We start from the raw sequence: 12,654 nt of genomic DNA, 5'->3' as shown, positions 1-12,654 counted from the left end.
TAAGACAACCTCTCGATATTAATCCCCAAAAAAGTACGAGGCAAAGATTAGTATTCAGTTGACCACAACCGAATTTGCTTTTCTAATTGTTCGGAACGAGACAAAATCTCCCTGACGAGTAGGGGAGGCCGATATCTTGACAATTCTTCGTCCCTGAAGATAACTGCAAAAGCATCCGCATGGCTCATCATATTGCTGTGCCGATTTCCCAACAATTAGATTGGAGCTCATTGGATAAGGATCACAAAACTATCTTAATTGCGAACTTCTTCCTGCCCATATCATTGGACTGTAACAATCTCAAAGCAGCTCCACCAATGCACCATCACCGACCCTAAAGGGTGGCCAAGAAAAAGGCTGCTCATACACAAAATAGATACCTTAGCCACATGGCCACAAAAAGATGCCTGCACCACAGTAGTACAAAAGCAAGCTTCATTTTGATACAAACCCAAAATTACTTGGGCAGCTAGGTCACTAATACAACCCATACAAAGAACCGTTTATCCAGACTCCCAAATAGGAAATCCATGGGAAGCCAATTCCCAAGAAAATGTACCATAAGAACTGGGTGTGCTTCAATTAGATCAACCTACACGAAACAAGAAAGACAGTCTTATATCCACCACAAGCCTAGAAAAGAACAAATGAAGCCATAAATTCTCACTCACAGCCCATATGGTAAGCTTTTCGCAACTGTTAATAAACTTAAGATAGTGAATTATATGCGGGGAAAGTAATCTATCATTACCATCAAATAGAGTACGCTTTAGTTTTTGCATAACCAGCTGCACTATAATTAATGCCTTCTGCGTTTCACGGCAATCACGTTATCGACGACTTACAGACAGGGCAAGATGTACTTCTGCGGAGCCAGGGATCAATACACTGCCGAATGAAGTAAAAAAGTTGTCAGACATGTTACAGCTCTCTCAAAAAGAAATCTATGACACAATTGAATGAAGCACTCACATCTTTATGAAATTTGTGCAAGCAAGGAAGGTGCCGTATTGCATCCCCAATTGTAGGGGTGTCCAGACATATTGCACACGCTTCTTCATAGACATTGGTCTGCCAGAAACATAAATGAATGCTTAACAAATGGGAGATAATACTCCAGGCAAAAATGCTATCCCACCCCCAAGACACCCCTCCTACCAAATTACAGATAGAATGACATGGACATAGCAAAATAAATAATTCCGTGTATAAAAATATTCACCTGCACTTTCGACTCCGGCAAACTATTAATATGATTATCAGAGGTGCCAACATTATGGTTGTTCTCATCAAGTGCCAGCAGCATTTCATAGTCATTTCTGCACGACAACAAAGGACCCCATAGTTGTTATTCTGTGCTTTACAACATAGTTTTCTGGAACAAGCGAAAGCCAGAATCATGTGCGGTACCATCTGAAACCTCAGAAAGAATGAAAATCCATTCTAGATAACAAATGAAGATACAAAATTTACATAATCACAAAATCCTCAGAACACATCAGTAGACTGTTTAAAAAGCAATATCATGCCACTTCAGGCAAGTAGTGAAAAATTCGATCCAAAAGTTTCTGGGGCACATCTTTCTGAGATGTGCTAACAACAAGGTGCATGATGGTTGCTGAATATGCCCAAAACTAAAAGGTGGATGTCCATTGCAGGCTGCTGAATTCTTTCCATGGCGTCAGGAAGAGCTCAGATGACTAACTCAAATTGACCACATAGAAACCCTTTCCAAAATTATTTTCAACCACTCTCAAATCTTCAACTCTAGATACATAACACCCTCCAAAGCTCATTGACTGTTGAGGTATATATATATATGTGCACATTACAGCAGTTTGCTTCACTATTTTGAAAAGGCTCTGTAACATGCTTCCAACATGGCATTCCGCAATTTATATGAGTTCACTTAACAACAATTTTTTAACATTCCTGCAACCACATAATCTAGAAGAACAACAAAAATCTGTCTAAAAAAAAATTGGATAGCCTCTTTTATCTGCATTATCATTCATAGTGATATCTTTGATAAGATCAAAAGCTCCATCAGAAGAAAGACAGACAAATGTTCTTGTTGCTGCCTGCCGGATATGTAAATATAAATTAAGAAATTTTGACAATTGATGACCAGTATATACTAAAATAAACTTAACGGTCACAAAGCTCAATAGGTGATCTTTGACATATCCACACACTGCTTTATTCCTAAATCAACACATAGACTAAGCACGAACAGTAATGCAAAAAACTGTACGCACATTAAAAAGAAATGGTTTTATCATATCTTAAATTTCATTCTTCAGTTGAAGAAACTTTATATTTATGCCTCAAACAAAGAGACTTTAGGAGAATTTTAACATTACTTCAGTCAAATGTAGTTTTCCAGGTAAAAAGGATCAATTTTTTCTACAATACCAATCACAGAAAGAAACCAAGTTCAGGCAGCACTTACGTTAGTATGAAAATATCCTGATGCACATCATTTAACACAATGAATGGCAAAGGCCTGGGTTCAACCTAAGTATCCCATATTGATCAAGTAAGTCACTTGCATAAACAAGATGTTCAGTCAAGAACCATAAATAACCAATCTGAATACTCAGATGACGAAGATATGCAGGAAAAAAAAAATCAACCACCAGCTTTAAATAACAAATAGATGAAAGTCCACGTGAGTGGATAAATAGATAGAGATCTTACTCATTAAAATCACGCTGAGTTTGAAAATTGGTACTGGATAATCCTATGTCACTGACATCTCCCAATGCAGCTTCCAGTGCTTCCAATATATCCATCCTCTGCAACACAAAGGCCAATTTTCAATTGGTCGTGACAAACTCAGCCTATGTAAAATAGCCAGCAGGCAAACATAACCAGATCACAAACTACACAAAAAGAACCTTTTCCAAAGAAATGAACTATATAGTGCGACCAGAATTTGCAGTGCAACCAAAAGGCAGTGACAGATTCAACAAAAGAAAGGAATTGAAAAGAACAGACACTAAAGACATAAATCAAATATCCCGCACCGAATGACTTGCATTCCATATTTATATCTTTCAACAAACCAACAACCCGAAGTGAAACCCAATTGACATTCTGAGCAACATGTTTTAGCAATGGGAAGTGAAAACCATTAAAGCCAGTAAAGTATTCATGTCTAAGGTTTACTTCCCGACTTTCCTAGGGGAGGTTCAAAAGGTTGGGATTGCTTTTCTTTCAGAAGTTGTGTTTGGCTTGGTTTAGTACAGTAATTGATAGAGATTCCAACCGGGATGGGAAGGCTACTCTATTCATCACACGTCATCCACATAAGAAACATATTTACCTAAACATCAGATGTAACTTCATAGAATCAAATGTCACTGCTCACAACGGAAGATACAAGAAAAGAAACTTAAACAATAAATAAAGACACACAGGAGGTACCATGTCGAGATCCATATTTAATGGAAAATGAAGAGTCCTCTCCCCAGATAAAAATGATGAGGGCGATCTAGAAATGGGCCTCCTAGACCGCTGAAGTCTTGCATGTACAGGAACTCGTGCCTCGGTACCTCTCCTATTTGAAAGGTTTCGAAAAGACCGTGGCAGGGGTTGCCTTCGTGAATGAGTTTGGGATGAATTTCCCTGCATTGACATACATGAAAAAAAACGATGTTTACATAGCATCAACATTTCATTGCCAAGTAGATGCAACTCCACAAGTTAAAAAATCCTATGAATTGCTAGATTAACATGTTCAATCCATTTGACATAATTTTGTCCAAGCTCAACAAGCTTGAATAAGCTCAGGATTCTCAAAATAAGCCATTTCCAAGATTGAACATTTCGCCAATAAGCTTAGGTGTACTTTGGTTTAAGGAAAAAAAAGATAACTGTTATAAATAGAGGGCACCCTAAACCAGAGATCAAATCAGCAATCTACATAGAGCCAATAGCCCTCAGGTAATGCCTACATTGGATAGATCAATATCGGGAGAGCAATCTCGTGAGATGAAGTTATTTCTTAAGCACAAAATAGATAGCATGGCAACAGTTCTTTTCATGAAAGAAGAATTGGAAATGCAACTTTGAGGCATTAAGTCAAAAGAAGCTCCATATGACAAATTAATTATTCTCAAATCTCTGAGGTGATTCTCAAATTGCCATAGCTCCACCAAGCACTGGAATAAGAATCTTCATGCATATAGCAGAAGCTAAGCATCCAATCAAGTGTAAGTTTTAGAAAACCAAGAGTCGCGGGAAAGGCCATAGTTGGAACTTAAACTAAGGAGAGAAATAAAGTTGTAACACACTTTTTCATGTTCTTTGGAAAAACGAGGTCCCACACCTTTAATGGTGCAATCATAACCGATCAAGCAGTTTTGACTTACCTGAAAATTTCTAAGCATAGCTTTACTTCTTGGCTTACTATACACGGTAGACTATCAAAATGATCACGTGGACGCTTGATATCAAGCCTTTCTATGTCTTGACAGTTGAGCTTTACTTATAAGCCTTACTATACAAAATAGACTATCAAAATGATCACGAAGAAGCTTGATACTAAGCATTTCTGTGCCTTGACAGTTGAGTGATGAAAACAGAGATCATCTTTTCTTTGGTTGTCATTTTTCAAAGCAAGTTTAAGGAAGCATCAGGCTGGAATCAGAAGTTCGATTGGGTTGCAGAACATCTTAAAGGGAAAGCTTTGGCTACTTTAATACTTACACTAGCTTGTTGTGCCAATCTCTATCGTATATGGGCTGTAACGAATAATAAAATTCATAATGTATGTGATGCAAACATTCGTCGTAATATAAATACAATCTTTTAGTCAATTGTATGTGATGCAAACAGATTGTCATCCAATGATGTTGGAATGATTACAAGTTCATATATAAGATCTTCGGCTACTAAATGGGGAGTGAATGTGGAACCATGGCTGATGTAAGGTGTTCATAGTTTGTAATATTGCAGGAAGCAATCCGCCCTGCCATTTGGATGATTGACGTTTTTTACTTACCACCCAAAGGAAAAGAGAATGGTAACTCTACTTGAATGAGCAATGAAGGAAAGATTGAACTTTACGATTGCACTTACATGACCAGTTCGACGACGACTTCTGACAGAAGCAGATGCATTTCCCCCTACATTCTCCTCTTGCTGGAGTAATCTAGCCAGGTATTCATCCATCTGCTCAAATGCCAACAAACAAAATAATTGGCAAACAATTCATAAGCTAAACACATTCATGCTACAATCTCAACATTAGAAAAAAAAATAGTACAACCTCCCCAGTTCCAAGCATCGGTGAATCGTTATATAGTTGTTCTTGAAGTTCACGAGCCAGAATCTCGTCTGCTTCCAGTTGTCTCGCCCTAGAATCTGACTCAAAACTATTGAGAGTATCTAGAATAGTAGTACCAGATTGACTCATTCCAGGAGAAGCGTCATCAATTTCAATAACTGAAGAAGAAGCTCCTTGATGTTGACGCCTTTGTCTAGCAGATGATCGATTTCTAGAATCCCCAGGGGAGCTCAGGCAGATAACTTCTGAGTTATAAGAATTGCCATCCCCAAAACATATTTCCCTACTGTTTTGCCTTCTAGTCGAAGTTCGTGTAGGTATTGGCCGTCCACGTGTTTGGCCTCCCTCAGAAACAATCTCGGAAATTCTTTGATGTGTATTCATGTTTGCAATACTGCCAGAACTACTGCTCTGATGACGATAGCTGCTTGTTCTTTTCCCCACTATATTATCACGATTGTGGAATAAGTTTCCAGCACTATCAGTTCCCCCAGATAGCAAAACGTCAGCTTCGGAGCCATGGCGTGCTTTCTTAGCATGGACATGTGTAGTCCTCCATCCACCAAGGCTCTCACATCCTTGATTCAAATTAACAGTGGCATCATTTGTTCCCTTATCCTCCCCATGAATAATAGGTCTCCTGCACAGTGAACGACCATGTGAGTTGACAGTCTGCAAATAAAGAGCTGACACAATGGATGACATCTAATTCGCCCATTGAGACTCTTGGGGTCAATACAAAAGCAACACAAGATCATTGATTCTAAACTAGACCAGTTCTTCAAATTAATTGCAGCAAAACCTATTTAAAATCAGTCCAAGCAACCAAACACTCTTTATTCAAAAGAAATTCTTCCATTGCGTGAAACCCAAACACATAGGGAGATATGCCAGAACCACAGGTATGTTTATCAAATCCAACAATTCTTTTTGAGAATATTCATGATTGTCAGATATATGGGGTCAGTACGAACAAAAACTCATTCTCTGGAAATTCTCTATAAGAAAGAGGCAAAGATTGCAGATTTAGCCCTAACACTAGCATTGAAGAATTTATAGACGCAAATTGTACCTATTTCAAGGTACAATGATTAAAAAGGTTATGCATAAGGAGACTAGAAAAAATGTTGCATCTGCAATGCAAAGCAAGATATCATCTGGACAATTGAATAAAAGTTCCTTAATGCAATTCATATAGCATCTGAATATACTACCTGGTCAAGATATCTGAAAGTTTTCCCTCTGGCTTCTCTGATGTACATGGATGCATCAATATCCCTTTTCCTTTATTTCTATCAGGAATACTATCTTCAGCATTACCACTCTTTTTTTCAGCTATTTCTTTTTCCCTTGTTGCTATGTTAAGTGGAGAGATACAACCATTTCTGACCAACCTTTTCTTCCCAATATGTCTCGGAGAAGAAACACTTATAGGAGACTGAGATACGTGTTTTGAAGATTTTTCACGCACATCAATTGCTTTCTCACCAAACTTGACTGAACTGGCATATTTGCATGCACTTTCATCTAGCTTCTCTTTGCCCTTACCGAACCTGTTCAACGTCTGAAAAGACTCAGAACAAGGGTAAGAATGTTCATTATCAGTTTTTATTTCGAATCTTCTAAAATCATCGGCTAGAAAACCTTCTGAATTACCAAACGGCTCAGATGTTTTAACAAATCCATTGTGCCCATTGCGTTGAATCGCATTCAAAGCAGCGCCTTTTTCTGAGGAAGCAAATGACATAGGAACTCCGATAGAAGCAGCCTTCCCTCTCTCCATATTGTCAGCGCCAGAAGAATGTCTGGAGTCAGGTTTAACGTGCCCATTTCCAGCTGCTCTTCTAAATAAGTGATGCTGCGAAGCGTTCGAATTATCCAATGACAAGTCACCAACAGGGTCACCGCGGCGGCGACCGAATTCAACGGCATTCAGAATCCTTTTAGGAGGGCAAATCTGCAACCTTGGGTTCTGCCGCCCCATCCCATTCACCGCTCGCCCACCCTTCCCGAGCCAATTCGGGGATTCCTGATCCAAAGACCCAGAACACCTTGAAGAACCAGGCGCTAGCGAGTTAACTTTCGTCTCGATTCCATTCTTGCTACACCGCGCGATTAATCTATCGGGCGTATCGGGAACCTCAGCTGCTTGGTGAACGTCCACATTCACATCCTCCATAATCTGGCATAAGACGTCCGGAATCAGCCGCAGCGTTCAAACAAGCAGCAAACACCAGGCGAAGACGGAACTAATAAAGACCTAAAAGTGAAGCATTTCTCACCGACCGCGACGGGAAATCGAAGGAATCTACATCGAACGCTGGAAGAGAGTAGCGGAGACATGAAAGAAGACGAACTCACCGTGCGATTGCCTCGGAGCGATGATCGCGAGGGCCAACGCAGTGGGATCAGGAGAAGGAATGGATGGAGACCGACCTTCACAGAGCCACCGTCGTCGAAGGTGATGACAGACGAAGAAGAAGAGACTGAGAAACAAAGGGCAAATTCCAATTATTCCAATTTATTTTTTAAAAAAAGACCTATTTTTTTTTTTGGTAAAAAAAAAAACCTAATTAAATGTCTCAAAATTGCCGAATCTTCCCGATTCCAATTATGCCAATTAAAATCCGACCAAAAACCAAATCAATTCTCAAATTAAGACAAAAGAATACTGGAAAAATTCAAATATAACATACGATTGACATAACGAAATCCACTAGAGGTCGTCGGCTAATTTTGTAATCAAGCCATTTAGGCTTTAATTTTAATCATATGATAAACCCTTCGAGTATTGTCTTTATAAATCTTTTGCGATTACCAATTGAGCTTCATATCTTTATCGATTGATCACATTCTTTTATGATGTACATTTGCTAATATTATGAATTCCCATTGATGTCGGGAGAGAGTGCAGAGAGATAGGAGGTAACACAAGTGAAAATGTAAAAGGATAAGATACTCGCAACTCGTAAGAATCCATCGAAGGGATAAGAGTAAAAGGAAAGAGTATTCGCCATCCGTAGGAATCCGGCATCACCCATCATGTGCGAAAATATAGCCATATAGAGATATGGCATCATAGGCCAAACCACCCGGGCTAGTGCTCAGTAAGTGTCTCGATCTGGGCTTCTCTAAAGCGTTTTCGCTTATTGTCGCTTGGGTCGAACGGACGTCAAATGTTATTTTAAACATTTTTATAATGTTCTTGCATTTCATAATTACTTAGATGGTACAATTTCAAGCACCTATAACTTCTCCTCGTGTCAAAATAAATAATGAAGGCGTAGAAACTTTTTTTTTTAAGGGGTTCAACTACTCAAACTTCTTACCTCCGATAATCCCTCTTTTAAGTGTGCAGAGTGGCAGATTAATGGCAAAATCACACGGGCCATGGTTGATTCGGGTGCATCCCACAACTTGGTGGATGCAATTTCTATATGGCGCTATCTCAAACGCTGGTAATGCCTAATCGTGCTAGTATGGACAGTATCTATAAACCTCTTCAGGGGTTTAACTAGTCAAATTCTCGGGAAAAGTGTAAAAAATATCCTAAATTTATTGTATTTGTATCAATTTAGTCCTAAACATTTTATTAGTATCAATTCAGTTCTAAACCTTTTGTATTTATGCCAGTTGAGTCAATCCGATCAATTTTAACCGGAAATATTTAACGTGGATGTCAATTGTCCTACATGAAAAGACCGGCGCTGAAGTTGACATTTTTAAGCATTTTTTAATAATTTTTTTGGTTTTTTCTTCTTCTTTTTTTCGTTTCTTGCACTTTTTCTTATTGGAGGGTTGCCAACCCTCAGCTCAGGCCGGTAGGGGTCGAACGGTGACCCTCACCGAGTTTGGGCAAGGGCTGTGACGCCCTCACCTGTGGCTAGGCGAGGGACGTGGTGGCCCCGGCCGTCCATAGTGAGGGGCCGGCGACCTTATCACCCCCCCAATAAAAAAAAAGGGCAAGAAAAGAAATAGAAGACAAAAAGAAAAAATAATTACAAATAATTACAAATAATTACAAATAATATGGTAGTATTACAAATTGTTCACGTCAACGCCAGCCGTACCATGTAGGATAATCAACGTCCACGTTAGCGATTTTTTATCAAAATTGATCGAATCGCCTTGATTGACACAATGCAAAAGGTTTAGAACTGAATTGGTATTGGAAAAATATTAAATAACATGAAAAACAAGAATTGTTAGAAATCTATTTAGAAAAGACGAGAAACGAAGAACAATTATCTAAGGCATGCAAGCACCGTCCTCAAGGATAATTCCGCCCCTCGGAGTATGAAACTCGATGTGTAAAGCTTCTAGCAGCTATCCTTCCAAGATACAACATACATTCTTTTATATTTCGCACTGAATATTAGAAGAAATAGGAACAACTTTATGTTTATAACCCAGCAAGGATAAGTGACATAAGGAAAGGAAATTCTCTCGGTAATTTGAAATCACATAGGATTGTCTTTTAAAGTTCAATTTATATTCAAAACAAAAAAAGAGCTGTTGGAAAACAGTTATAAAATCGTTGTAGAATAATGGATGATTTATAAAGAAATAAATCACACGTTACAAAGCCGTTATATGATCATTAGAAAGCCGTTAGAGAATCATTATATGACTGTTGTAAAGCCGTTATATAACCATTAAAAAGCCGTTGTAAAACCATTACAAAATAAAACTTTATCGTTGATCATAACTATAATCAAAGCCTTTAAAAATATTTCAAAACTGTCGAAATATCCAATCCCCTACATATTTCAAAAAGTTTTGAACAATAAAAATAGAATATTGTTGGGTTATTGGCGCGTAATGCATCAGAACTGTTGCTTATTAAGCTATGAACCAGCCCTAAAAAGAATAAAATATAATTCACGAAATCGTTGTTGAAGTTGAAACTTCTATGAACCAAGAATTTCTTTTTGTGAATTATAATTTTCACCCATCACATTACACTCCTGCAAGGTTTGTTGTTCACGATTTTGCGCTAATAGGCCATGCGCATGCTTGGTTTATTCATAAGTGCTCTACAGGTTTTTCACAAAAAATTCTCATAGGAGCGGCCTCACTCCACACTTATATAGATAATTCCATCAAGTGTATTATGCAGCTTAATATACCACCAATAACAGTTATGGAATTTATTAAGAGCTTAGCTCAACCTTTTTTTTTTTTTTTTTTTTTGCAGTCTTGCACTATTCTCACCTTAGAGGGGCATAAATTTTAATAGTACATCATTATATCAACAAGTGACTTGTTATTACCTATATAAATCTAATTCATGGGATCACTAATCACATAGGTTGGATTACCATCACTGTTAATTTTCTTCGACTGGCTTATCTCATTCCCCTTGATATATAGTCGGAGGATTGGCCAAATCCACTTCCGATTTCATATAACCAATGGACATAATTCCATTTTTAAGCAATTGCTTTACCACATCGTCTCAATCAGACGTGTCTCTTTTAACCATTGAAATTTTCATTCTTTACAATGGCTAGTATCTCTTGGCAATCACAATGCCTATGGCATATCTGTTTCATTCACTTTCTCAAGAACTTAAGTAGCTCTTGAATCATCAAGATGAATATATTTTTCTCCTTCCCCTACTAGAACGTAGGATGATAAAGCAGTATGTTTTTACATATATGCTTGGTAGCACGCTGAGTCTACCACCCATTTTTTATTCCGCATTGGCCACAATGTTAGCTTAGGAAATAACCGTAGCAATCACGTTATCAGATCATCTGCTTCAACCAAGTCGATTTTTAATTTAGCAAAATGGTCGGTTCCCCCACAATTTTTTCAATACAACATCTTCACTAGGGGTGAACACATATCTTATATTGATCTCATCTAAATCTGAGATTTAGTAAACATCATTGTATCATTCTAACACAACAGGAAATCCACTATGTAAATTTTCCTAATTGTCCATTCACATGGCTGCAAAATTACAAATTAGAAGTCCATATTTTACAAGTAACCTCTCCAAATAATGCTCTTGAGTAAGCATTAGGTCACTATAACTTCTTATCAATTTAACACATCAAATACATGCTAGTGAATGCACTAACAATGTTCATAAGATGCACTTGCAACTCAGTATATTTACAGATTACACATACACACGTGCAATGAACACATAAGCACTGTTCACGATATGCTTGTAAGTCACAAATCAAATAAAGCAAGATGCAATATCTCTTATATATAGATGAACCAAAGCAAACGGCAAGTCCAAGCTCCGGTCCAGCGAATTCAAGCACGTCGTCAACATATAAGCTTATAGTTAAAGATTCACCAAATGAGAAAGAAGCTATTTGAGCAATTTTCAATTTGTTAGGCTCACATACCTACGCCTATAGACTGCATCACAGAGGACAACATCCATGAGAGAAAGACGTAAATAAGTAACACAAATCTCAGGGTAACTGGATGTAATTAGAGAGCAATGTCTGCCTTGCCTTAACAGAAGAAAAACAAAGAAAGAAAAAGGATCGAAATGAAGTAGTTCATGTCTAAGTCTACACATAATGTAGTTGTAGCCCCTCCATTATTTTACATGAAAGCCATATTAACTTGGACACCAGAAATCGCACGCTCAGACTCATTGCATAGCCTCATGAGACTATCCACTAACACGTATTCTACAAGTTGAACAATGGAATGCACATATGCCTCACCGACAAACAAGATGTATACGCCTTATGTGGAGAATAACCTTATATGTCATTTATTTCCTCATCCATCGTCTTCAACCGCTACGGAATCCACACCACCACTCTCCTGTCACCGAACATGCACGACGCAGAGAGTATCCAGAGTAGAGAAGCAAAAAGGTAACAAAACAATGACAGCGGATAAGAAAAACGAATTCCTAAACAACTTGGTTTATCAATTCTATTCCTGGCGACGTCATTGTTTCCATTTCATGAATTGAATCGAGTATGATAGACTTCTACAAGCCAAGTTCTAATTAGATTGATGCGCCAATACCTTTCGAATCAAGCATGAATAGAAAACGTGAACACTTCAAATGACTCAGATATGATCATGTGAAGCATAACATTTAATAATATTATTGAACTCACTTTCTCTTACAGGCATGCATTTTCTAATGGAACGCTTCACCATGGAAATATAATATGAAGAGCACCGTCTTTCAAAGAAAGCAACACGAGCATAAGTGTGCTCAATATGCATACATACCACGGACGGACATTATCCATCAGAACCTAAAACTCTACATGGAATCAGACACGCCATCACTGAAATCGAAAAGGATCTCGAAAAAACAAACATAGGTATCAAAGCTCCAAGAAATGATTTTACCTGATACTTAATAA

At 38.0% G+C, this 12,654-nt stretch overlaps 1 protein-coding gene across 4 annotated transcripts; it reads right to left on the bottom strand.

Moving 5' to 3' along the window:
- Positions 1 to 194: 194 nt before the first annotated feature.
- Positions 195 to 7,800, bottom strand: LOC115743390 (E3 ubiquitin-protein ligase RLIM). 4 transcript variants are annotated; one of them, XM_048280879.1, is made up of 10 exons: positions 7,576 to 7,800; positions 6,508 to 7,475; positions 5,276 to 5,933; positions 5,086 to 5,178; positions 3,430 to 3,630; positions 2,701 to 2,798; positions 1,223 to 1,319; positions 973 to 1,071; positions 752 to 888; positions 195 to 592 (listed from the first exon to the last, which is right to left on the bottom strand). In XM_048280879.1, exons 2-9 carry the CDS (start codon positions 7,470 to 7,472, stop codon positions 826 to 828), a joined length of 2,274 nt encoding a protein of 757 aa, XP_048136836.1. In that variant the 5' UTR covers positions 7,473 to 7,475; positions 7,576 to 7,800; the 3' UTR covers positions 195 to 592; positions 752 to 825. The 4 variants fall into 4 exon arrangements, with proteins under 4 accessions (XP_048136836.1, XP_030534006.1, XP_030534005.1 ...); XM_030678146.2 differs by having other exon boundaries at positions 6,508 to 7,553; positions 7,655 to 7,800; XM_030678145.2 differs by having other exon boundaries at positions 7,655 to 7,800.
- Positions 7,801 to 12,654: the final 4,854 nt, after the last annotated feature.

The sequence above is a fragment of the Rhodamnia argentea genome, chromosome 1 (genome assembly GCF_020921035.1).
Source record: "Rhodamnia argentea isolate NSW1041297 chromosome 1, ASM2092103v1, whole genome shotgun sequence".
Classification (NCBI taxonomy): Eukaryota; Viridiplantae; Streptophyta; class Magnoliopsida; order Myrtales; family Myrtaceae; genus Rhodamnia; species Rhodamnia argentea.
This window is presented reverse-complemented; position numbering and strand designations above follow the sequence as displayed.